The sequence below is a fragment of the Betta splendens genome, chromosome 1 (genome assembly GCF_900634795.4).
Source record: "Betta splendens chromosome 1, fBetSpl5.4, whole genome shotgun sequence".
NCBI lineage: Eukaryota > Metazoa > Chordata > Actinopteri > Anabantiformes > Osphronemidae > Betta > Betta splendens.
The window spans coordinates 9,108,121-9,134,281 of NC_040881.3; the positions used below are offsets into that span (position 1 = coordinate 9,108,121).

The 26,161-nt window shown below is 45.3% G+C and overlaps 1 protein-coding gene across 16 annotated transcripts in view; it reads left to right on the forward strand.

The window, feature by feature from the left end:
• Positions 1-26,161, forward strand: part of LOC114853094 (nuclear factor 1 X-type-like) — a 92,537-nt gene that overhangs the window by 60,218 nt on the left and 6,158 nt on the right. For 4 of the 16 annotated variants that reach the window (XM_029146040.3, XM_029146058.3, XM_029146073.3 and 1 more), the window contains 10 exons: positions 11,914-11,976; positions 12,226-12,300; positions 12,432-12,555; positions 12,879-12,914; positions 13,207-13,334; positions 14,380-14,454; positions 18,639-18,767; positions 21,649-21,818; positions 22,800-22,947; positions 24,963-25,051. In XM_029146040.3, the coding sequence (XP_029001873.1) occupies positions 11,914-11,976; positions 12,226-12,300; positions 12,432-12,555; positions 12,879-12,914; positions 13,207-13,334; positions 14,380-14,454; positions 18,639-18,767; positions 21,649-21,818; positions 22,800-22,947; positions 24,963-25,051 (1,037 nt within the window). Of the gene's footprint in view, positions 1-7,588; positions 9,627-11,913; positions 11,977-12,225; positions 12,301-12,431; positions 12,556-12,878; positions 12,915-13,206; positions 13,335-14,379; positions 14,455-18,638; positions 18,768-21,648; positions 21,819-22,799; positions 22,948-24,962; positions 25,052-26,161 lie in introns of those variants that run through there. The other 12 variants (XM_029146129.3, XM_041070950.2, XM_029146089.3 and 9 more) reach the window with 11 other exon arrangements.

A 26,161-nucleotide genomic window follows, 5' to 3' on the forward strand; every position in this document is an offset into this window, starting at 1 on the left:
TGACTGACAGGTGAGGAGGCCCGCGGCTGAGCGCCGCGCCACAGCTGGCCTCGCCCAGATGCCGAGGAGGGACAGAAATCCTGTGTGCGAGTGCATGCGCGTGTGCACGTTCCCGGGGTCTCTCATTACTCCCCCGCCCCAACCTTTTTTTGGGGGCTTTTTGAATAAGCAGGGGCTTAATTAAGGCTTGTGCGCAGGTGAAGTTGACACACAAAGCATGGACCTCATTTCCTCTGTACCGTGGGTCTGTTCTTTTTCTCCTTTTTGACTTTTTGACATTTTCTGAAGATCTCATAAGACGCTGTGCTTTGTCATTAATCTTCTTCCTCTCACCGCGATGGAATCCTTCATAATTTCATATCTCCCCTGTGTCACTCCCCTCTTCCCTCGTATTCCTCCCGCTCCCTCTCCCTCCTTCCTCTCTGCCGCTCGCCTTCCTTCCCTTGTTGCCTCTCTTTCTCCGGTTCCCTCCATCTCCCCTTTTCCACATAAAGCTGTTTTTCATAGAAGCCCATGCAGCCTGGAATAGCATTCCCCCGGGCACTGCAGGGTGAAACACTAGACTTTTCTGAGCCCCAGCCAAACAGATGCTGGCTCTTGGAGTCCCACCAGAAACAAGCCTTCACGCTTTTCTCTCTTTCTCTCCCTTCCACACTTTGTCTGTCTTCTTTCTCCCCCTCTGTCTCTCCCATGCTTTTTGTCTCCTCCTCTTCTGTCCCCGCTTCCCCGTCTTTCATTGTGGTCTGTGTTCTACTGACACTTTGTCACAATCTCGTCTCTGTCTCGCTGACTCTCTCCCTCCTCTCTTTCAAGGGCAACATCTTAGTGGCCTAATCTCTTTTCTGAGCTTCATCCAAGCAGCCCGGTGTCTGGCCTCGAATGTCTGCGGAGCCTCTGCTTCGTCGAACTTCCTCCTTCCAAATCCTTTTGTCAGGTGCTTGTCGATGTGTGCCTCCACTTCTGAGCAAGGGGACTGTTTGGAAACAAGCAAAGCAGTGGAAAAATTGGTCTTGCTCTGCTGTCTATCCTTTTTCACTCCTCAGCCTACGTACCTCATCCCTGCTATTTTTTTTTATTCTGGCAGAACTTGCTGGCCTGGCCCTCTCATTCACCCTCCCTTTATAGCTCCTTTCTTTACCTCTTTTTCTCCCTGACTTTCTCTCTTGCATGCTCAGTCTTTAAATTTGCTTGAACCCGAGGACCTCGTGAGTTACGTAAATAGGTTAAAAACAGACACACATGTGCTTGCATATTGCATGTACACATTCAATGCCTGCACATGCAAACCCCTCTGCCTCTACACACACACACACACACACACACACACACACACACACACACACACACACACAGTGCTATAGGGCCAAACTTGGCTTCGCAGCTTTTTGGCAGCCGTTCAACTCCCAGTCTCCACTATCGCTCACTAGCTGATGCAGTGTTTACACGAGCTGCCAGTCACAACCAAATCAAAAGCTTTTCCCCCTGAGCTAAGAACAGTCTGGGGTCGAGGAGGTATGCTGTAACTGGCTATGTTAATACTTCGACTATAACCATTTTGCCATCTGAATGTAGCCATTTTGTGTACTGTAAGTGTTGCTGCTTTGCTTCTACTTGACCGTAGTAAAGAGAGGCCTTTAAAACAGGTCCACTTCAGAGAAGCATGATATCTCTTGACACTCTTTTACAGTAAAATACTCTTCTGTCATGGCCGATACTTGATACACAGTACATTTATTCAGCTTTACAGATTTTTTTTAAGTAGCTTATAATAAAATTGATTTTACCAGTACAGCCCTTGGTAATGAACCCTGTAAACCCTGGAGTATGTGCGCCTGTTAGAGGGTTATGTAACATATTATAGCGGCTGCACCAGGCATTACATCACTGGTTAGATTACTGGGGATCAGGTCTGCACACATACACACAGCCTTGGTCTACCATGCACACCTACCGGTTCCCCCACACTACTACACACTACTATACTGGGTGTTCATGAAGAGAATAATAAATCCTAGTATTAATGTTTATGTATCTAGTTAGCTTGTAGGAAAACTCGACCTATATGATGTGCAAGGCCTTGGAATGCAAATTCAATGTAGTTGGTCAGGGTCATAGGCTGGGACAAAGCAGTAATCAGTATTAATATGGATTAACTATACCACACAGTCAAATATCAGTACAGTTGCCATGTGGCCAATCAGATATTATGTGCGCCTGTGTGTAGCTTAGCCAGGGCTGAGTACAGGGATGATGTGTGGGGTGATTGTGGTAAGGAGTTGAATTAGGTTTAGAATTAGAGAGGAGACGTTAAGCGGGATGGGCTTACAGGCTAAGCGCCGGGACGTGATGGGGGGATGTGAGCTTTGCATGAACATAAGCACAAACACACAGCAAACTTCATTAATGGACGAACGCCTATGAAGTGACTGAAGTAAAGTTGAAGTTGAAGAAGGGGAAGACCTCTGTCAGATGGCAGACGTGTCCTCCACCCTGCAACAGTGCTCTTTTCTGGGGAGAGACAGTGAGGAGTCCATGAGGTTAGGAGGTGGTGCGAAGAAAACCTGTAGCTGTATGTACATATGTGTGTACAGTATGTGAGCACTGAGCAGGCGAAAGCACAAGTGTTCCATCTTTCTGGCCCATCTTTGCTCCCCAGCCAGCCCCTACTGTACCCACCAGACAGATGGTGGTCTGCTTTGCTGTACGTTTATATCCTGATTGGTTTATCTGCTTGTCCGTGTTGGTGTCGTCACTTGTTTGTATAACTCCAAGCTGTTCGGAGATACTTGCCCGTCACTGTGAAGGCTACCACACCACCATTGGTTGGATCCTTGACGGCTTTTTCACATTGTTTTATGCTCTGTCTTTGCTACAGTACGTAGCTGAAGCAGCAGAGTGCACCTCATTCACTTCTTTTCGCCTTTGAGTTATTGGCGCTAATAAATTTCAGAATCTATTTTAGATGATTGTGTTTTCGGGAAGCCATGGTCATGTGTTTTCTTTCTCTATCTTTAAGCCCCATATTTACTTCAGCTGCTACTTGTTTGTGTCTTTGTGTCTTCAGTCTAATCTTCAGTAAGTAAAAAGCTGCTTTATTTGTTAGACTTTAGGTATCTTACTTAGCCACCTTACGATAGCTGTATGTTTTCAAGTGTTATCCATCAATAGAACAAATCAATATCCTCACAGCTTTGCAGCCTTCATCAAAATCAGACCACACAGTGTTCTCATATATAAAAAATAACTGATTCCTGAATGGTCAATGCCCCATTTTTGCCAAACTATTCAAATTAAAGTCTCATTTTTATTTACAATGTACAATTCCACAAAAGGAGTTCCCTTCCTCACAGACGTGAGTGTGTAATGTCCACTCACTGTGTGGCACTGACTGGCGAGTGCGCCTGGCTCCAACTCGCTCACATTACCTCACCCTTTGCCCCTTACCATTCTCTCCATCTGCCCCCGTCGCCCCGCACAGTAAACAGAGCGCCTCTTGTGTGTTTGCTCTGAACGTAACAAAGCGACACATGATGCATCTCTGAACACACTTTTATATCTCGCATATATTGTCTTTTTCGTGGTGCGACTGTGTTCGCCATGAGCCAGATTTGCCCATTTTCCTGCCAACTTATCGTCCCCTCTCTTCTCCTACATTCTGCCTACATGGTCTTTAATCTTCAGTTTGCGCGGCAGCCCTTGAGCACACTCAGATCAGCATACATGCGCATAGCCGCGCATGCTGTGGCTGCCAACACCAATTCTTATTGACATGGCACAAAATGACTGAACATCAACCTTGTCACCCTTGTCAAATTTGTCAAATGTTCCTTTCATTGGCTCGTACGATCGGAATTCGTGTCTGTGATTGGTCAATGCGTCTTCACACCCCTGTGTACACACACATAACACAGATGCACATTCAAACACACTGTTTGCTCTACTTCCTGCCTTGAGCTGTCTGGCTGGCATCATCTTCAACTACTGTGCCAAAGGGTCAAAGGTAACCACCACTTGGCAGCACTAGCTCCCTGTCCTTCCGCCCGTCTGTGGCTGTGTCTGTGTGTGTGTTGTCATCACGACAGCATGACCTCTTTGATCAAGTTTGTTCTCCTGGAGTTCTCTTCATGTGCATATATAATATTTTATACACAGCCTTTCACATCTCTTTTCACTTCCTTCTCTCCCAGCCAACATTGTGTCTCCTCCTGTTCCTGCAGCAGCCCTGCACCTCCTTTCCTTCATTTTCCCTTATATCCCTCCCACAGCACTTTTACTTTCTACCCCCCACCCTCCCTCTGTCCTCTTGGCAGGGATTGACACCACTGAGTCATTTGGATTGTTGGTACTTCCCAGTGAGACACACATTGTGTCATTGTCCAGAGCAATGAGTGATCTTGGTGTGCGACCCAGCAGGGAGTGTCCAAACTGTTATGTATATAACTCAAAAACCTATTAAACGTTACGTAAAAATGTTTACTATTTTTTGAAATAGTCACAAATTTCCCAACAGAACAATCATTATTTTCAAATGCATTCAAACAAATAAAGTCTCTCTTTGCTTTCATCACTTCATTTCTCTGGAGCAAAGAATGTAAGAGTTCCTCTGTAATTGGGTCTCTTTCTTTCTAGTGCAGCACATTTCACCCAGCTGACTTATTGCATATTGTTATGTTTATAAAGTCGCACATTTGCTTAGAATTTTCATTGAAGTGTTCCCCGAGAGAAAAAGATTTGGCTGCAACAAGAATGTTTGTTATCACTGTTATCTCAGTGGTGCCTTTTGGAGGAGTTGGCAGCCTCACGCAGTATCATTTTTGTGGGTGCATGTGCGTGCGTGTGTTTTTGTTGAGGATGTTTTCTCACTCTTATCAACGTGTCCTTGGCTAGCAAGTGCACCAGCCTTCCATTAGAGTAATTCTATTTGGTTATACTGTAGATCTTGTAAAGAATTGTGAAGAGCTTGAGAAAGAAGTGCGGAAAAGACGGAGTGCACTTAAAATAAATATGATATGTTAAGAATGTGGGGGCAGGAAGCAGGTGGTATGAGTTGTTTAAAAATTAAAATGAATGGTGGGATGCAGCGTGATAGATTAATACGGTTGGGGAGAAAATATGAAATATATAACAGGAAGTAAACGGAATAAATGTCAGATTCAGTGGTGGAACATGGGCGACGCTTACCTTAAAACACCCCTCTGCTTTCCAGACAGGAAGTGTGTGTAACAGACTCAGCACAAAGACCCACAGTGTGTATGTGGGCCCGCAGGAAGGGGGACCGAGGCGAGGGAGGGGAAACCCAAGTCTTAACATGGCCCTTCCCTCACTCTTCAGCTCTATATTCAGCTCTCAGTGCAGCGTTCCGTTTTTCTTTCCTTCCGACTGAATCCTGTTCTATCTGAACTCCGGTGTAATAGTGAGATATACTCAAAGTCAAACGATGCCAAGTGCCAGTTTAATATTGCTCCTCTGTCCCCTTCTTTTCCTCGCACTCCCCCACTTATTCTTTGTCTTTGCTCTCCTTATGCTAAGTTCCCGCGCTTTTATTGCCTTTCCCTTCAACCACAAGTATACGTTCAGTCACAGCACTCCTTTTTTTTCTTTTTGTCGGTTAACTGTACTCCTTCAAATCTACATTCCCTTTGCTTGTGTCTTTGTGTCTCCGTACTTTTTGGTAGGTTTTCTCCTCTTTTAAGTGCTCCCTTTATCGTTAAAGTGCTCAGCTACTGATGTTACGGCATTTTGATTTGAAACACTTTTCTTTGAACGTGATGTGTGTACGCCGTGTTTTGGATCTTCCTATCACGAGGGCAAAACGCAGAAGGGATAAGCTCCTACTCACATCTCCGTAATGTTCACGGCTCCATATTTCAGTTTGATTTTATTCATGTCGCATCTCTTTCCCTTTTCATCTCTTTGTCTCCCTTTCTCTCTGTTCCTGGCCTGCTTCTCTCTCCGGTCTAGAGAGTGAAGTCTGAGCTAGCTGCGATGCCTGGCCCAAGGCCTTGTTGCTTTATTTGCATTTCACCATGCTCTCCGCGTGCCAGGAAAACGCCACCTGCTGGTCATAACCCCCACTGCAGCCCCCCCCCCCCACTTGCGTGTGGTGTTTGTATTTTGTTGAAGCTGCAGGGTAGCAAGCGTAAGTGTACCCCTACTGCCCACCCCCTTCATCCTTCATCCTTCCTCCCCCCTCCCCCCGTGTTCCCCTCTTTCCCTTTCCGGCCTTTGTGCAGCTGTATTTATTTGGGCTTGAGCGAGGTTATACAGAGACACTGGTCCTTAACACGCTTGGGCTCCCACCCCGGTTGACTCCTTTAAGCTGAGTAGAAATGGAGGTTGACAGGGTAATAATGCTGGTGTCAACACCACTTACAAGACAGTTATATCAATATCAGCTCGGCAGGAGGATGTTCACACTCTGTTAGGCTGGGTCATGAACCGTGCTGGGGGCCCCCAGTCTCAGCCACACACGCTCAGACGTCTGAGAATGAAGCAGCTTAGACATGAAACAATGCAAACTGCTTGTACAAGCTGCATACATTAAATACATTATACATATTTATTCTCATAGGCACATACATTTTTTAAATCTTCTTTTAGTGTATTTACATCTATTTGTGTGATTATGCATTATAAAGCAAATTTTCCCACACATACTGTAAATAGGTTGACAGCACTGCAGCAGCGGACCTGAGTCCTGTGAGTGTATGGTGTGATTTAGTGCCAGGATTCCCCCTTAAAGGTTAAAAATGTTGGTTTACTTTATCACATTAATTTAAATTGATTTGGTCTTTCTCTAACTAAACTCCACTTTCCAGATTGGAAATTAAGAATATTTGATCCTCCTTTGGAGTCCTTTACAATAAAATTCAAATTATTCCCAGCATTTCAATATTAATAAAAAATGTAAATTTGTGCGGTACCTGTCAGAACTTTTGCTGTGTCTTTGCGTGTTTCCGTGCTTTTGTGAGTCACACTGTTTGTGGGGATCAAGCTGTGTTCCTTGTGTCTGTCTAAGTTTCTTGCTTCCAGAGCCCTGGTGATCCAGGACTTAGGGATTAATTGCAAATCTACAGTAAATATTAAACATGTTGTAGTGGGTAAGTTAATACAGTCTGCCTAGGTGTTGAGGTACTACCTATGCCGTCTACAGCAGAATCATTCATCTTTGAGAGTCACCATTGTGTAGAACAGGTTCACAATAATTTGCACCGATGGAGCCAAGAGGTGACGGTGGCGTGAGGGTAAGATGAATTTAGAGAGGAAGGAACAACAGGAAGGAGTGAAGGCGATGTAGGGTGAGGTGGGACGGGTGGGGAGTCTATGGGCATCCAGCCAGCCCACAACCTACAGTACACTCGGCACCCTCCCTCACTATCAAGCACTCCACCCATTCCCTGAGAGTTCATGTATAGTCTTTAGACCCATCGCCACCTCCCAATTTCTTTTGCTTCCTTTTCTACCCTTCCTGCTCCCAGCCTTGTAATCCCCCTCTCTCTGCTCCTCCCTCTGTCCTTCCCCCTAACCCCTCTCATCTCCTTCCTCCCATCTCTCTCTCTTACTTTCCAACCCTCCCCTTGTCTCTCAGCATCCTTCTCTCCTGGGTCTTCTTGCCATGGCGTGGTGCTGTTGGCAGAGCGTGGGCGCAGGCGGCACACAGACGGGAGCACAGATGGGCAGCAAGCTGCGCAGGGCAGCCAGGCACACCTGCTCCACACACACACACACACACACACACACACACACACACACACACACACACACACACACACACACACACACCCCTACTCTGCCACCTTACAACACAGCCTGACTGCCTGGCACAGTGATACAGGGAGACAAACACAATTACACACTGGCATGCATGCATACATATACATATATATGTATGTATGTATGTTTGTGTATCTCTATATAGATCAAAATGTTGCACATACACTAATTTGCACAAATGTATGGTGTAAATATAGTGTCAGTTTTTTTGCACATTTTTAAAATTATTTTTATTATTGAAATGTTCATTTTCCAATTAGTAACTTAAAAAAGAAAATCTCACAAAAGTCACATTCACACGTTCGGTTTACGAAGGTCCACGAGGATCTAGTTCACTCTTTTACAACTAAAGTCTTACTACACACATACATTAAAGAGCAGCAGTGGTAATAACTTGAATCTGAAACTAAAATATACCCTCATGACACAGACTTAAATAATAAAAAAACAAATATATATATATAAATAAAAAGAAAAAAATAACATCCAATAAAAGAGCTGAGTGAACATCTGTGTGGGATAGCCGGGGGGATTAGGAGGGTTTGGAACATTTTAAGCGCATTAAGGATTAAAAAAAGGTCAGAATGTTTAGCAACATACCGATAAACCTCTTAAGCGAAACCCAATTGGGAGGCTGTACTGCGTTATCCTGTGTTGTGGGGAGGAGTGGAGTGGAGAGGGGGTTATTGACATTTGTTCCAACAAGGAGGGGAGTTTGTGTGAGACAACTGTCTGTGCACATACATGTACAGTAGTTAGACACATGCTTGTGTGCACATATGGACACACGCTGGTTTGACGGTTACAGAGGGCATTAGCTCATTTGTTGGTTTGAATATTGTTGTGAGGGCTGTGTCTGCCTACACTGCCCAGATTCACTGCTTAAGAATCTTTGTAACAGCTGTGAGCCACTGCTGATACTACTTGTCGCTTCTGCAAGCTTTGACCTTGACTTTTACTTCTTGCCGTATCACCTCATACACTTACACAGTTTTTCTGTGTTTTAATCTGGGCTCTTCTCAGCGGAGCTCGAGTTCTCTGATCTGCTCTACTGGCTGATTCTGGTCACGAAGAGCAATAGACTGGCACCTCTGTCTGAACCTTGTTACCAGTCGGTGAACAGCTCAATCCAAGAGGTTTCTAAGTCAAAAGCTGATCCACAGCCGATGGACTTTGCATTGTTGTTGGGTTTATTTGCCCTGGAAATTTCTGAAAAGGATTGCAGATTTCAGGCTAGCTTTAAATTGGCTAAATAAATAGGCCAAATTGTGAATATGTTTAAATCTAAACTCAATAATAATTTCAGCCAAGTTAGAGGAAACTTTAACCAATTGCCCATTTGTCAGTTTTGTCAGTACAGTGCCAATGCCAGGTTAGACAAGGTGCTTAAGATGGTTGAGAACAGGTGAGACAGGTGCACATTATGCATGCAGTCCGTTGATAAAATCTCTTCATGTAAAGATCTTTCGTGATGTGTAAATGATCAGGTCCCGTTGTCTTTATCTGGGTGGACTTTTCTAATTCAATGATTCGAGGGGTTGCAGACTAGGCCAAAAGGTTTCCTGGTGGTGGAGGTGGAGGGGCATCCGGGGAGGCTGCAGGACTATGATTGGGGTTGCCGAAGGGAGGGCTTTGGGGGACTGCGGTGGGAAGATAAGGGGCTGGATGTGTGGCTAGGAGGCTGAGGAAGGGGGGGCTGCTGTTGTAGGCTACAGCTGGCAGAGCAGTGATAACCGACAACCAGACCTCCTCTGTCTTACCTCCCTCTATCCTCACTTCTCCGTGCAGCTCTATGATGCACTGTTGAACTCGACGGTGGCACAGATTTCCACTGAGCAATGCAGGGCTGTGTTGTAAGTATGGTGTCAGTTAGCCCAGGAGTTGGAGCTCAGAAACTAGAGCCAGGACTGTTGAAAGGATCACTATCTAGTTAGGTCATCGTGTTGTACCGTTTCCCTGTCTGCTTTTTTTTTCCTCCAAGAGCTGAATGAACTCTTTCTCTGTAGATAGCACTGAACGTTTGGTCTTGTAATTAAAAAGAAAAACATGCAACGTTCGGAATCCGCTGTCAACTAACGCTTATTCTTGTGTACGTGGATTACGTGGTTCTGCCGGTGGACAGCTTAGGGTGAAGTTGAGGACAGCTATCGGGCCGCGTGTTATCTGTAAGGACTGTTGTGTTTCACTCTTGATCTTTGGACGTTCAGCAACCACAGAACACGCTGGGGTCATGTCAGGATACCAGTCGGCAGCTCGAGAAACCGTTAGGATTTTTCAAAGCGTGATAGGTTCACGTACATGCAGAATTCAGTTGATGCCAATACCAAACGCTTCAGCATCAGTGCAGCATTGATGCAGAAGTGTCACCTCATTCTTGTGTCCACAGTAGTACAGTCCGTTGTCCTGTGTGGGTTTGTGGCAGTAAATTATACTCCGCAACTCAAACGTAACGACATATCTCAGTCATATCGCACATACTGCAAGGTGGGTCGATATCTCACCAGTGCATGTACGGTGTGGGAAGGAGTGTTTACAATATGGTAGAGCCCTGTAGCGAAATACTACATCACACTAAAAGGTTCAGGGGAGTCAGGTTGTTTTCCCAACAGCTTTCATTGGCCATCATATATGTTTACTCTAAGTGTGCATGCCTGCGTGGCAGGGGCACAGACTCGTATGTTTGGAGTGAGTGCCGTCAGTTAGCTGGAATGTGGCACTACCGCCAGTGCTAAGATGGCTGCCAAGCTCTAAGATGGCTGCCAGGATTGCACCCAGCCAGCGAGAGACAGAAGAGTGAGAGATTCGGTATGTGAAGAGAGGGGAAAAAAGAAGCCCTCTTTTATTTCGGCTCTCTTTATTTCTTGCGTTCTCCGTCTTGTCGGTCTCACTCCTCTCTCTGTGGATAAGCGGTGCTTCATAGGCAGCGAGACAGGTCTGTTATTGTTTCTGCTCAGTAATCTGTGGCTTAGTGTGGCTGCAAGGCAAGTGCTGCTGGCAGGAGTCCGTGCGCTCTGTTATCACCTACAGCCTGCAGATAAACACCTTTTTTAGCTAGCTCGCTACAACCTGCAGTCTGAATGGACGGCCGGTGGCTTCTGCCACCAGAAAGCAAGCTCCGTCTCATTCACAAACTCAAACACATGTTCCCAGACTCTGATAATATCCTCGTCTGTGCTGAGCATCTGTAAGCATGTACAGTTTGCATGAACCAGGAACTGTTTTTTTTACTCTCTGGACTGAAATTCACCATTTAAACCTCATTTTGCAACCATCTTCCTGCCTGTCTGTGGCTGGTGGAGCCAAGACTTGGCATGTTTGTGTCTGCTGGTGACTGAAGCCCAAGTGGTTTCGCAGACTAGTCTAAACAGGTGCGCGTTTGGGCCCAAGTGGATACGTGCGCGTTTGTGTTCTTGTGTTACTTGTTCCAATTGGGGAAAGTCTTGCCTCAACTTTAACATTCTCTACCTCAAATATGAACATCCAGCATTTTCCCAGTGTACATGTGTACAGTAGGAATGCACGTGCATGTAAGGATTACAACGTGTATTAAAGCCACAAAAATTAGCAATAGGAACCAGTGGAGAAAGAGGGGTACATACTTGTGTGTGTGTGTGTGTGTGTGTGTGTGTGTGTGTGTGTGTGTGTGTGTGTGTGTGTGTGTGTGTGTGTGTGTGTGTGTGTGTGTGTGTGTGTGTGTGTGAAAGGTGCTCTGTTTACGCAGACTAAATCCCTACCAGCAAGAAGGTATTAAACAGGATTAGGATGAGGGATATGATTGCGTGGTTAGATACTAAATTGCATAGCAACACACTGTAAATCATTGCACCTTAAGTCAAGAGGGATGCAGGGAGAAGGAAGAGAACAGTCTTGGATACGTGAATGTCACACAAAAATGTGTGAATTCACACACACAAATGCTCTAACAAGATGTATACCATACCCCAGCACATACTGCAAGTCCCTCTTATTCCCTCTCGCACCTCAAATATCACAGTCTTGGCAGCGTGCACATGCATAACTATGATTCATGGAGACGTTGTACAATTACCAGTATGGTTTTCATTCCTTTTAGCACAGACTACTGTAGATTTTAACCGTTTCCTCTCTCTACTTTTTCTCCTCTCTCGTCCTTCTTTACAGAATCCGGACAATCAGACAGCTCCAGCCAACAGGGAGACACAGACATCAAACCACCGCCCAATGGTAAGTACATGTGTTCATGTCTAATGAATGGATTCTCACATTCTTACCAGTCTTAACATATTCCTATAATGCATCCAATTAGCAAACACATTCACAGAAATGTTGCTCCACAAATGTTGCAGATGGTTGTTGTCTCAAGGGAAGTGGTTTTTCAGGGTTGTTATCAATTCTTTTTTTACTGGACTTGATGTAGCGGGATTTTGTCCTATTTTTAGTCTTCGTGCTGATCATTTCTTTTTTTCTGTACAGGGCACCTGAGTTTCCAGGACTGCTTCGTCACCTCAGGGGTGTGGAACGTGACAGAGCTGGTCAGGGTCTCACAGAGTAAGTACAGCGGGAGGAAAAGACAGTATAGTTTTAAACATAAGACAACTGGAAGACTACATTTAAAACCATGAGAATATTACCGTTCTTGTTTTGTCTTTGTTTCACATTTGTATTTCTGTCCCTGTCAGCTCCTGTAGCCACAGCATCAGGTCCTAACTTCTCACTGGCTGACCTGGACAGCAGCCCCAGCTACTACAACATCAACCAGGTGGCTCTGGGGCGACGCACCCTCACCTCCCCTCCTTCTACCAGGTACACAGCCAGACACGCAGTGATTGTGCACCTGACCCGTGACTACTTTAGCTCCGGCTGTAGAGCAGGTTGCACAGCACACATTTGAGATCGGTTGGAGACATGCTTGCAAGCGCTTCTGCAGAGTTGGAAACTTGATTTAAAAATCAAAAATACTGTGTGGAGTAATATGTGTCAATACTACTATGTATATACTGCTTCCTATCACATCCTATCTATGTCTCTCTCTTGTTAGACATTCTCCTTATAAATGTGTCCCCTTCTGCTGCTTCTTTTTTCACGTCTTTCTCTCCTCTTGCCTCTGTTGTCTGCTGTTACTTTAGGTCTGAGGTGGAGTTGTACGCAAACCTTCCACGGAGGTAGTTATAAACACCTACAAAGACTCAAACTAATTAGACACATGCACAAAAACCTACACAGACACACACAAAGAGATAGAGTTGTAACTTGTGGTTATCTCTTCTTTCGAACTTTTCTTTCCGTTTCCTGCTTTTTCAGATATTTTTGGTCTGTTCTACTCTGAGACAATAGTTGTATTGCTTTATACATGCAAAACTACGTTAGTATTATTTTGATTTAAAGTTTCCCCTTTCCTCTCCTTCTTCCCCTACCTTACCTCTGCTCTCCGAACATCCTCACCCGTGCCCTCAGCTCCACCAAGAGGAAGTCAATAGATGACAGTGAGATGGAGAGCCCCACAGATGATGTTTTCTACCCTGGACGCTCACCTGCTGCCAGCTCCTCCCAGTCCAGTGCGTGGCCCAATGACATGGATGCAGGTACCTACCAACCCCTACTAGCACCTCTGACCCATTAAACAAGCATCATAAAACTTACTCTCACCCCTGCCTGACCCCCCACCCTACCACCACCACTCAACTCCAGACTAATGCCTCCATCTGACTCTGTTTCTTCTCTTCACTCTGGTGGCGTACACGGGCCTGAACACTCCGACTCACATGCCATTCACTTGCCCTGAGGCCTTTGACCATGAATAGCCAGGATATATTTGCCACGGTGTTTAATATAATACATACATATAGCATCCTGCTATGCAGTTAAGCACCTAAGTATATGTAGACTTCAGATTAAAAAATGTTTAAGGTCACATTTTTCTCAGATTCACCTCAAGTGTACCTGCCAAAATAAAAGAGAATTGCATAAATGATGAGCCATGAAAGAATCCAGTCAGCTTGTAGTGAGGCGATTTTATAGAGCGGTAGGTTCTCTCCCTTTGTTACTCAGAAAATGTGTTTTTTGTATATGTTGAAAAGGCAGTTTTTTTTTCCAGCACCATCATTATAACCCTGAAAAAATTTATTCATCATGGTTAAATAGTGTTAAACACTCTCCTGCGAATAGCTCCAGACATTAGAATTAAAAATGCCAACATGAATAAAGGATGAAATGAAAGGCTTATAGCAGCCTGTTATATGGCTTTATGTTGGTGTCTCCATTGTTTTGGCAGGAACCACGACCCGTTTGATTCAGCTTTGGACATTGCACCCTTTATTTTGTCTCATCTCTGCAACAACCCAGCAACTCCAAAAGAAATCCTCTTACTGTATTTGCTAAATTTGTATCCCACTTCCAAATCTTAAAGCTTGATTTTTCCTCATCCTCACCTCACACATCCATTTTACCTGATGTGTCGACTGCAATTCACTACCTCACTTATACGAAAATGATCACTCTTAACTCTCCCCTTAACCCCTATTTCTCTCTCTCTCTCTCTCTCTCTCTCTCTCTCTCTCTCTCTCTCTATTTCTGTATCTCTCACTCTTTCCCTGTCTCATTGTTAACAATACCCTTCTTCACTTTCAGTGCAGCACCATTTGGCGAGTGTGCAGGAGAGGAAGATAAAACATGAAAACGATGGCGTGCAGTTTCCTTACCATGGTTAGAACAACATTGATTACACTCATATTTATTCATCTTATATATCAGAGTTTATGTAGCTCAGTCATTTGTGTATGTGTTTATACATACATATAATGTGTACTGTACATGTACATATTATATATATCGTACAATACGTGTGTTTGTTTGAGTTGTATGAATGACTGTGGTAAAGACGAAGACACAATATGTAAAATGCAACTAAACCTATGTATTAACTTTGTTGCTACAGATCATAGTTTCATGTGTTCATAGCTGGAAATTCCTGTGATGTGCAATACTCGTATTTCCAAATCAGACTTCACTTTCTGTGTAAAACATGGAGCTTCAGGAAGCGCTCCCGAGATCCCTGGCTTTGTCTCTTTGAAGTCCTGTCAGTCCTCCCAGCAGCTCTTGAACTGACAGATGTCACCAGGCTAACAGTGACAACACCAGCCGGCACTGTGGCGCTCGTCGTGCCTCACATGCACAGTGACTCATTCACATACAGATACCCCTCGCCGTTCACAATCACGTGGACACAGACGCCAACACGCGCGCACAGTGATTCACACGCCTGCAACCCCCTTCACATGCAGACATTCACACGTTTAAACACACATGCTTATCATGCTCCCCGCCCCTGCAGGTGTTCAGGTGCCCGCCTTGCCTCCAACTCTCTGCTGCTCCATCTTTTTCTTGCTTCAAATCCCTCATTAAGACGCTTACCGCCTGTGGATCAGAGGTGTAAGCCCTTCCTCCTGCTCTCTATCTCTCCTTTCAACCCTCCATCCTATCCCTGTCTCCCTTCTGTCTAATTGAAAACGTGTACAGCAGGAAGGACCCTGGGGAGGGAGAGAACACGTCGGTGGAAAGCAGGAGGAGAGGCGCATGGATGGGAAAGAGGGAGGTGGGATGGGAGATGAGAGATACATGGAAGACGGGAGGAAATAACTTGAACTAAAAGAGCCAAAAGTCCTGGTTAGGCTTTTCCCCAGTCTCCTCTCACCTGAGCCTGAGCGGCTGCTCTCCTGCTCGACTTAGCTGTAAATGTAATTAAGAGGCTGCTCATCGCAGCCACAACAGAGGCTGGTGCATACCTTAGCGCTCCAGAGCCTCACCTCCCATGTTTTTCCCCTCCTTCTGTCAGTAATTGCTTGCTTTCCCATCTTCTCTGCGTTGTGCTCTTATTCTCCAAAGCAAAGTACACAGCCCTGTTCACCCCATGAATTTGGCAAAAGGAGGAATATAATAGCTACTGTGTGCAAATCTGGACCCTTTATTCAATTAGGTTACAAAGTAAAAATTAAGGAATCAAACACCTTTTTATTTTAAACTTTAAATATTACAGTGCTGAACATTGTGAAGATAAACGAAGACCAAAATGAAAGAATATTGAATATAAAAAAGCAGTGATGGAACAAGCAGATAATGGTTTATTTTGGTGGTGGAGTGCATCCGATTGTCCAAAGGATCCCACCTGCCACAGGCTCATCTGGGAATTTCTGTCCAGGTGGGGGGTATGTAAACAAGCAAGTGTATACACACACACCCACACACACACACACACACACCAGAGCAAACCATGGGGGTTCTAAATAATAGAAAACACATGCACACATGCAGGTACGCCTTACCTTCTGTCCAGTGCACCAACTAGTCCCCAACTTCCTCCATAGCCAACAGAACACACACATCCAGCAACACGCACAGATGCATGAAGATGCATTCATACATATAAATCACAGAAAGGTGGTTGCACTCAAATACACACGCGATAGATTTCTGCACACAGTTCACACACATGCACAGCTGAAGCTTGGTCCCAGATGGTGTTTCTGTGTGTGTGTAGCCTTGGGATCCGCGAGGATGCCTGAGACATCTGCTCCTCAGGGGCTGGGAGAGAGGTGGGGGAGGTTAGTGGAGGCAAACGAAACAACCATGATTTGAAATTAGTTCCAAATGATTGGGAATTTTTTCCAGAGACACCAGAGGACCATGGGGGTGGGGGCGCTTTTAGCTGAGTTATGTAGACTTATTTTTACTCTAAATATACAGTTAAATGACTAGAGGACAATTCCCTGACTTTTCTTCAGTTGTTCTCCTGTCTTTTCCGTGTGTGTGTGTGTGTGTGTGTGTGTGTGTGTGTGTGTGTGTGTGTGTGTGTGTGTGTGTGTGTGTGTGTGTGTGTGTGTGTGTGTGTGTGTGTGTGTGTGTGTGTGTGTGTGTGTGTGTGTTGTATGCGCACGTTCAGAGGCGCATCTGGTGGCAGGCCTGTTAGTGCAAAGAGACAGAAGGGTCATCATGAGAGCGCTTGATTGGATGCCAGTAAAATACTAAGGCTTGCCAGGAAAGGAAACCTTGCAGTTGTGGCAAATACACACACAAAGCAGATCAGACCATAACACAGTCTGTGAAGTACTGAAAATATTGTCTTTCACGTTCCCTTGGTGGTAGTGACAGTGTTATAACTTCTTATATATACAGATGTCAGTTTTCATCTGATCTTTTCTGTGTTTCCTGGCTCTGATTTCTATACTTGGGGTTTCTATACTTCCAAAATTATAGCATTAAACTACCTCCCTGAAACTGTAACTGTTTAATCTACAAGGTCCTGATTTCTACGCTTCCTTCCACATCTTTCCCAGCTCTCCCCTCCAGGTGCTTTTCCTTGTTTAAGACTTCTCTCCTTTCCAGTTTGCCCCCACTAGTTTGACAGTGTCATAGCAATCACTGCTAACTGTTGGTGTCACCGGTGGGATTGGGGTTGCGTTCATGCTTGGAATCTGTCTGACAGTACAATACGCCCCCAGACTCCTGCTATAGTTGGGGGGGTGGGGGAAATATATGTCCGCTAAAGACATAAATGGCTCACACGTATTCACTCCCACCTGCTTGAGACTTAACTCTTTCACACAGAGAGGGAAGGTTTTACACGCCCCCACACTCCCATAGACTTTCACACGTCTCCAGCTGGAGAACTGAGGAGGAATCGAATTTAATACTTTGTTTGATGTACGCGGGACACAGAAATAGACTGCAAAGCAAGCGTCTAAAAAAAGTTTCAGGACTTTAAAGTCGCATCACCCACTTGTTAGGAAGATTAAAAAGCACTCGCTGAGGACAATTGCTTGTTCATCAGTGAAATGTGGCAGTGTGGTGAGGGTCTTTGTTTTGTGATCCAACGTGTGCTTGTGCTTTCGGATCGTCCTGTAAGTGTGTGTAAGTGTGTGTGAGCGTGAGATAATAACCATATTTAACATCTTCTGACATTCCAATTTCATACATGTCGCCAGAGAAACGCATCGAAAGACGAGACACTGCTGCATTTTTCACAGGTTCTGCTTTGCTCTCTCGCTCCCTTGCTCCCTCGCATATTTTCATCTCTCCCACGTTCTTCTCACCTCTCTCTCTCCCTCTCTCCCTCTGTCTCCCCTCGCTGTCCGTCTGCTTGTCTTTCGCACTCAGCAGCTGCCGTGTCCATACTGTACAGTGTGTGCTATTTCTGAATGAAGCCTTCTTCTCGTGCAGTCAGCCTGCGAGCTTCGCCAGACCACAACGAGCTGGCTGTGGCTGTATGGTGGCCATGCTCGTACACAGAAAAGCTTGGAGTTGGCACCTTAAAAAAAAAGAGAGAAAGAGATGAGAGAGAAAAACATACAGTGGCACAGAAGAGGATTTATTATAGTTACAGATGTGCTTTGGCTCTGAAATAAAGACCAGATTGGCTTTAGCTAGCGTCTCTTTTTCCTTTGCAGATATGCTCTTGGGATGTGACATATTGCCCCGTCCATATGCAGTATGATTCTAAAACTGGACGCTGAGAATATTACAGTATCCATCTTCATGAGCTAGTGCATCCTAGAGGTAGCAAACCCCAGGAATAAAGGTCCAGATTCCTCGACGCTTGCTGACGTCGTCGCGCTTTCTGATTGCATTAGTGGCAGAATCCTCTGACTCAATGAAACTGTCAGGAGTGAACGGCAAGAAGCCAGAAAATCAAGGAACAATGCACAGCCGGCAACCACTAAGCAAACGAGACGTTCTCAGAACTCATTATTGCTGAAGTCCCCTAATAAGAAGAATCAAACATTTTTTTTTAGCGTAGCCAATTGAATAAGCTACATTTTGTTGATTAAAACCACCTCTCTCTTTTCCTCCCTCTTCCCTCCACTTTTTTTTGTTGATCCCATTTTTTTTGCCAGGACTGTCCTCGCCTGGTTCACTTAAGAAGCCGGGGAAGTTTGATTTCAACACCCTGGCTTGCCAGACGAGGTCCCCCCGCATGGCGTTCACACACCACCCGCTGCCTGTGCTGGCAGGAGTGAGACCAGGTGAGAGCCCTGCCATGAACCCAACAACTCCAGTCCCCCCCCCCTCCCCGCTGAAAAAGAGAGAGAAGGAAAGGGAGTGTCAAACTTGATGCTAGAGCAAACAAAGTCAATTCCACATTCGTGTGCCTGACAATTAAAATGCTACACGTACTTGCTAAGAAAGCAAAACTAAACTTCCTAGTCCTACAGTTGCAACTGATGAGAAACAATATGCCCATGAAGTTTCACCTTCAGTGTTACTGGAATCATCTTGGCTTGGCATAAATTTCTCTCTCTCTCTTTTAGTCTCTCTCCATCAACCCATTTTTACCACCATCTTTGCATCTTTTCATTTTAATATTGTCATTGCATGATACCATTGCTGCACCCACGTCTTTGTGACTCATTTGCCTCACATCTTACAGCTTAATTCATGTGTTGTGTTTGTTTTATTGAAACTGCCAGAACTATTTACGGTATAAGAAACTGATCTGTGCTAAAGGAACTGTCTGTACATGAAATACTTTAATTTGTCATATATCGCTAAAGTAAAAAAATATATTATTATAAAATATTAAGATCTAGTGCATTTACTGGTATATTAGGCCTATTTTACCTTTTTTCAGTTTTCATTATTTACAGCAGATACACAAATGGTATGAAAGTAGTAACTATGAATAATACAGCCTTCAACAGCTCACAGTATCACAGAAGCACAGTTTAAAAAATAATCTCGTTTCCACGGTCTTGTTACAAAAGTTGTCCTCACAAGAGCTTTGTGGTCCCTTACGATCGCCGACGTGGTTTCTCTATCTCCAGTCAGAGAATTCCCAAAGTCTCCAGGATCTCAAGTTTGCCAACAAGTCCCTGTTGACTGATCTCACTTTTCAAAGGAATAAATGTGCCCTCCTCTCTCTATCTCGCACTCTCATTCCATTTGTGTCTCAGAGGATTTCTTTGGCCCACAGCCAAACCAGACCTACCATGTAAAGGTCATTTAGACTCATTGCACTCCATAAAATGCATGTATTACATTTTATTTGTGGATTTCCCCACAGTATTTTAGAAAGTATAGTAATAATATAATCATATGGTCCAAGCCAGATCTCACACTATTAAGCCAAGTTTATTACGGAGACAGAGTAGCCCTATACCCTCCTGAGAAACCAACTCTAGGCTGAAGTTTACACTTAAATTGATTTGTAAAACTTGCCTCTCTATTTTGTGGCTGAGTTGAAGAGGTGTGAGGGGCTAGCTCACGTGTCTTTGTTCTCCAGCTAACTTCTCACGCTCTCCAAACAGTGTGTCTGGACTGTTGGCTGAGAGGTTTAATGTAATAGAGACGCTGTAATGAGACAGTGTTTAGAGATTGTGTACGGGTGCAGTTGTGCACGTACACACAGATCCACACACGCATGAATGCGTGTGTAAATTTACACTCTTGTGGAGGACTCTCTGTGCTAAAATGGCTACCATCCAAATTCAATGTCCCTCTGAGGCTTTGGTTCTAAAAAGAGACTGGAGGATGATGGGAGGGAGGGAAGAAGGAAAAGATGAAAAAAGAAATGAGGGTAGACAGAGAGGGGGAAGACACAGTTAACAATCAGGGCTTGCTTTGGAGGGGCTGGAGCGCTTGTTCTATAGGACTAGTGAGTGTTGGTGTTCACGGATAAGGAGTGGATGGTTTGTGTCCTGTTTTTTGGCTCTGGACTGACAATGGAGAGCTGCCAGATTGACTGTTGTCTGAGAGTCCACCATTGTGGAAGCAAATGCGCACACACACACACACACACACACACACACACACACACACACACACACACACACACACACATGCGCAAAGCAAGCAAGCAAACCATATACAGTATAAAAATGCATGAAAAGTCCAAAACACAGAGCACCACACATTCATAGCAACACACAAGGTTTTCTACATGCAACAGAGGGGTAGAAACCCAGAAATAAAGTTTGATTTATTGACTTAATTCTTTATACATTGTCAGTCCAGTACACAAGAGATTGCAGGTGACAGACATAATCACAGATGCCTGTTCACCAGGCTCCCCTCACCTAGCAGCTTGCCTCTTCAGTTCAGTGCTAAATTGCCAAAGCCATGATGGAGTCTCAGCAGACAAGATAGACAGTGAAGAGCGTGTGTGTGCGCGTGTGTGTGGCTGGCTGGCTAATGTCTCCAAGAGGCGTTTTGTGGTCTGTTGGGAGCAGAGGGGAGATTCTCTCTCAGACTTCCAGCTACTGGGCCGAACCACACAGCAAGGATGTGCCGCTGATTGATTACACATCACCAGCAAGCAATAAAACAAAAGTGGGAGAACCCACAGTGTGTGTGGCACTGCCCTAGCTCAGCTTTTTGTGTATGTGAGTGAGAAATGGATAGGCAGCAGAAGGAAAGAAACACTGCTGCAGTGTGTGTGCGTGTGTGTGTGTGCGCGTGTGTGGTAATGCCAGGCTTACCAGAGGTACAGAGAATCTAGCAGGCTGGTTTATAAAATGAATGGGACCAGATGTTGCCCAACAGCCGGGGATAATGCCAGTCATTTGTAAGCAGAAACAGCTTCAGTCAGTCAACCACAAGAGAATGTCACAGCTATTTTGTGTTATGACAATAATAGGCCTGAGCAGCAACCTGGCTTTTGATGCCAGCTGTGCTGCTACTTGGTAAAACATATGCATGTCTTATATGATGTCATAGGTGTGCATGTTAATGTAGAGTATCAGAGTGTGATTAACATCTGTGCCGTGTTCGGTGAGAAACTGAATGAATGAGCTGAACTTGACTTCAGTTTGTAATGTTTTTCCGGGTCTCTTGCATCTCCCCACGTTCCTCTCCCTCCCCTCACTTCCATTTCCTGTTTCCTACCCCTTTTCCCCTTCTTCTCTCCAGGGAGCCCCCGTGCCTCAGCTTCAGCCCTGCACTTCCCCTCCTCCTCTATCATCCAGCAGTCCAGCCCGTACTTCACCCACCCCACCATACGCTATCACCACCACCAGGACCCGCTTAAGGAGTTCGTGCAGTTTGTGTGCACCGATGGCACAGGGCAGCCCAGCGCACAGGTAAGTGAGCTACGGGTCCAGCAAAGGATGGGGTGACTTTGTCGACACTGATTTGAAGTCAGATTATTTTAGTGAAATTCACTGAGGAGGATGCAGATTGAAAGCAAAGGGAATCATATATATTTCAGTTCATAAGCTACACCTACATTACAGGTGTGCTGTGGTCAAGTGAGCCCCATGTGAAGCAGCCGTCCCTTTTTTAGTGAAGACCGTCCTATCAGTTTTCAGGCAGACAATAATGAACGCCTTTACGCACGCAGGTCAAAGGCAGGTACGGGCAGCTGGCATTGAATGTACCATGTGGGAGACTAGCTGTGACATTGAACAGAGCACAAGAACCCGTTTCAGCTTTTTGAGGGCTTGAGAGTGTAATTTCTTAAATCATCAGTGAATGTTCTCCAACGACATGCTCACATCACTGACTAGACACAGCTGACTGTCAGCTGGCCTTATGGGTGGCTGATTTAGTAAGGTGCAGGCTGCTGGTAGTACTGTAAACCTTTGAGCGTCTAAAAACAACCTACAGTATCAACCTTTTTTTTTTTAAATCCCTTGTTCTTATCACACTCTAAACACCAGTTTCATTCTCACATGCACTACGCACACTTGTACAGACACCCTTTCACAGAGCTGATTTTTACAGTGCCTTTTTTTACACTTGTTTACACAATAACAACCTCTCTTTAATATCCCCATTTTTCATTTCCCCTTGTGTGTGGCAACGTTCATCACTTTCCCACCTCTTAATTATCTCTCCACCCGTGGCCAGACTGTCTGATTTATTTGTGTGTTTTATTTTAACTGAGTCTGGTGTTTTCTCTACTCCCCGTGTGTGTTCATGTGAGTGTTAAGACTTACCTGACCCCTGAATGGGACATACTGTGTGCGTACTTTTTGTGTGCGAGTGTGTCTGGCTCCCGCTGCACTGTGTATAGTCTCGGGGTGTGTCCTGCTCACCCTGTCTGTATGGTCCATCTGCAGCCTAATGGAGGCGGCCAGAGCAAAATGCCGGGCTCCTTCCTGCTGCCCCCGCCACCCCCGGTGGCGCGCCCTGTGCCCCTCCCCATGCCCGACTCTAAAACCATCAGCACGCCCACTGACGGCGGACTCAGCTCACCCGCATCTCCGTGTAAGTCACCCCCCACTCCCACTCCCCTCCACAAACCCCATTGCTGCCCCAGCTTCCCCACAGATTTCAATTCTATATTTGAGACTTAACATAATATGCAATAAACGATATCATGTTTATGCTAGAGCAAATGTAGTCGTCATCATGGTTAATTCTGTAGCACCAGTGTGGTACATCTATGACCACGGCTATCGTTAGCTTAGCAGACAGTCTGCTTCCAGTAAGGCTGCAGGCTTATCACTCAGCAGCCCCAGGAGCTTCACTCTTATTTTGTCCATTGTATGCCACAGTGCTGTAGTGTACTAACGGTATGCCATTATGTCAACCAGAAGCCACGCCTTTGCCAAGCCAGAGATCCTCTTTCAAACTCTCCTGTATCTCTTGCCTTCACCTGTGCTGGAGCTCTCATCTCCGTCCCTTTCCTTATGTCTTGCAGCCTCGCTCAGTCTCTTTCTCTTTCTTTAAAACCTTTTTATTCCCTCTCTTCTCTCTCTGGTGTTGGGTCTCCTGTTACACCATAAGAGGCAGTGTACTCTCTCTTCACTCTTTTCGATCAGTTTTGTGTTTTGGGAGGAGCAGAGTAGAGCAGGGTCCTGTGCACGTTACCTCTTTGATCAATGCAGACCTTGCATGTCTGTCTGTGACAGCAGCAATACAATCTACTCCCTTCTCTCGTTTTTTTTTTTTTTTTGCTTGCTTCTTTTCTTTATTTAAAATATTCTCATATCCTCCTTTCTTTTTTCTTCATCCCTTTTATTTCTCTCTTGTTTTCCTTTTTAAGGGAACAAAATTAGGGCAGTTGGCGTGGACTCCAAAAAACATCATGCCCCACTTTACCCACCCAATTCCCTCCCAACTTTCACACAAATCTCACTACAATTAAAAATTGAGAACAACAAAAAACATGGGAATCGCGGAAGGAAAAGTACAACCCCTTCTCTCCAAACACAAACGATGAGATCTGATGAAACCTGTGTAATTAGCGCCGTAGTGCGGGAGCGGGAGAGAGGAGTGTCCTCGGGGAGCGGTGAGGCTTTGGTTGGTTCCACCCAGACAGGTGCGGTGCAAGAGTCGGGCCATGGGAGAGGCACAGCAAGTGGACACTGGACGGAGCAACCGGGCACCTTCCTGTTTTTGTTTTGACCTTTCCCCCCCTCTTCCTGTCCTATCAACCTTTTCTTACCCTCCCCCTTCTAGCTCTCTCAGATGTGTCACTTTATTATTTATTTATATGAACATCCTATATAAATAAATATATTCCCTCTTTTCTCATTCCAGTGACTGTTATCACTGTATTTTTCCCCTTCTAATTTTGTCTCTGATTCTAAACACAAGTACAGTACCAAGACACACACATAGGGCAAACTCACGCACTCATGCATCAGCCCTGTCACTGTCACCCCCACACATCCCATTCCCTCGACCTCACTCAAGCCATCCACAGCGAACGTCCAACTCAGCTGCTATGTTGGAGTCCAGTGAGCACAACTGCCCTAAATTTGATCCTGTGACATCGCTGAGTGGTGTCACGTAGTAGGCAAGATGCTCCCCTTAAACTAATCAGATTAAACGGAGCATCGATTGCCACTGGTGATGAATAGAGTTCCTCCCTTTGGTCATGCTCTTAATAGGTCCACAGTGAATCTTCAGTGGTTTTCTACAGTGGCTTAGAACTGAGGCCAGGGGCTGCTGAGGCGCGTCTGCGACTTAACAGTGCAGCCATATCTGTAGGAATTAGCTTCTTCGTGTTAGCACTAATCATCACAGATGGTCCATCCCCCTGTTAATTACAGAGCAGCTAATAAGGAAAATAACAACATGCCCGAAATATGAACAAATCACATCTCTAACAGGACACGAGTATCCCTGACCCTTAATGTCTTCTTCCAGTAATTAGTTTGACAGTGATGTCCTGTAGTGAGAAAAAAGTTCATTACCTTGAGAGCATCAAACTCAGTGTGTACAGTATGTTTGTGTGTAAAAGCATGTACACACTTGTCTCTCTCTGTTTATAGCATACTCCACGCCAGGCTCCACAGCTCCCAACCGGTTTGTCGGCATCGGAACACGGGACAACTTTCTGAATATCCCCCAGCAGACACAGGTACCCCACCAACCTCCCTCATCCTATTAACATTCTCACATTCACCCGGTCCTCCTCCACTTTCATTCCTCCCTCCTCCCGCACCACTTGCTGTTCATACATGTGACTTTCCAGGGCCTATAGGTTTAAAGGAACAAGGGTGTTTTTCAGAGCGAAGGCTGTGATGCAGAGGCGATACTCAGACAATGACGCCACATTGTCAGTGCGTCAGCTCACCGCACCAGGGACTAAAAGGGTTTCACTACGCCGAGAGGACATTTTTAGCGTTTGTTTAGTAGTGAAGAGCGACTGGCTCTACTGCGTATGTCATGACGCGTTCATCAGGCCCCAGATGGACCATACAGACCATGTGAGGAAGCTGAAAGCCCTGCTAGAGAATGGACCTCAATTAAGACATTTTATTTTGGAACACATTACATTAAACAATCACGAATGTGTGGTGATTTATCGATGTTATCTAATTAAAGCTTAATGTAATAGAACGTTAGAAGGAAAAGTGTGGACCCTGTATCAAGGTCTTCGGTTCACAGTGTCTGTACCACAGCAGTTTCCCTTCAGTGGAAGTAAGCGGTGCCAGTTAGTTTCAGCTCCACCACTGCTGATTTATCTCCGTCTGCCTCCCAGTGTGCATTAGTGCAGCCTGTGAGGCCGGCAGTGCACTACATTGTGGTTTGAGCATTGGCTGTGCTCTGCCACTGGGCTGTAGCATCTTGGGCCTCCTCCATTACCAACACAACTTTTCTCATTAGGGTCTAACCGCACCTGCCTGCAGCCAACTCTGCTCCCCTGTCCTCCCCACACATGGAAACAATCTACATTCCTCCCGGGCGCAGCTCGCCGGGCTCCTCCTCTTCCCCTCACGCATCAGCGGCCCACTCGCCCTTTCTTTTTCCACCGCTCTCGTCCCCGCTGCTCGCTCTAGTATTTTTCGAGCTCCCCACCTGCACCACTCTCCCACAGATGCAGCCCTGGCACTCGAGGGACATCCAAATGCCATCCAAATATGTGTGGGTACACACACATGCACTCCAGCGACGTGCCAAAACTCTTGCCCCTCGTTTTCTCCTCTAAAAAAAAAAAGCAGGGCTTTTATAGCAGCTTACATCTGCT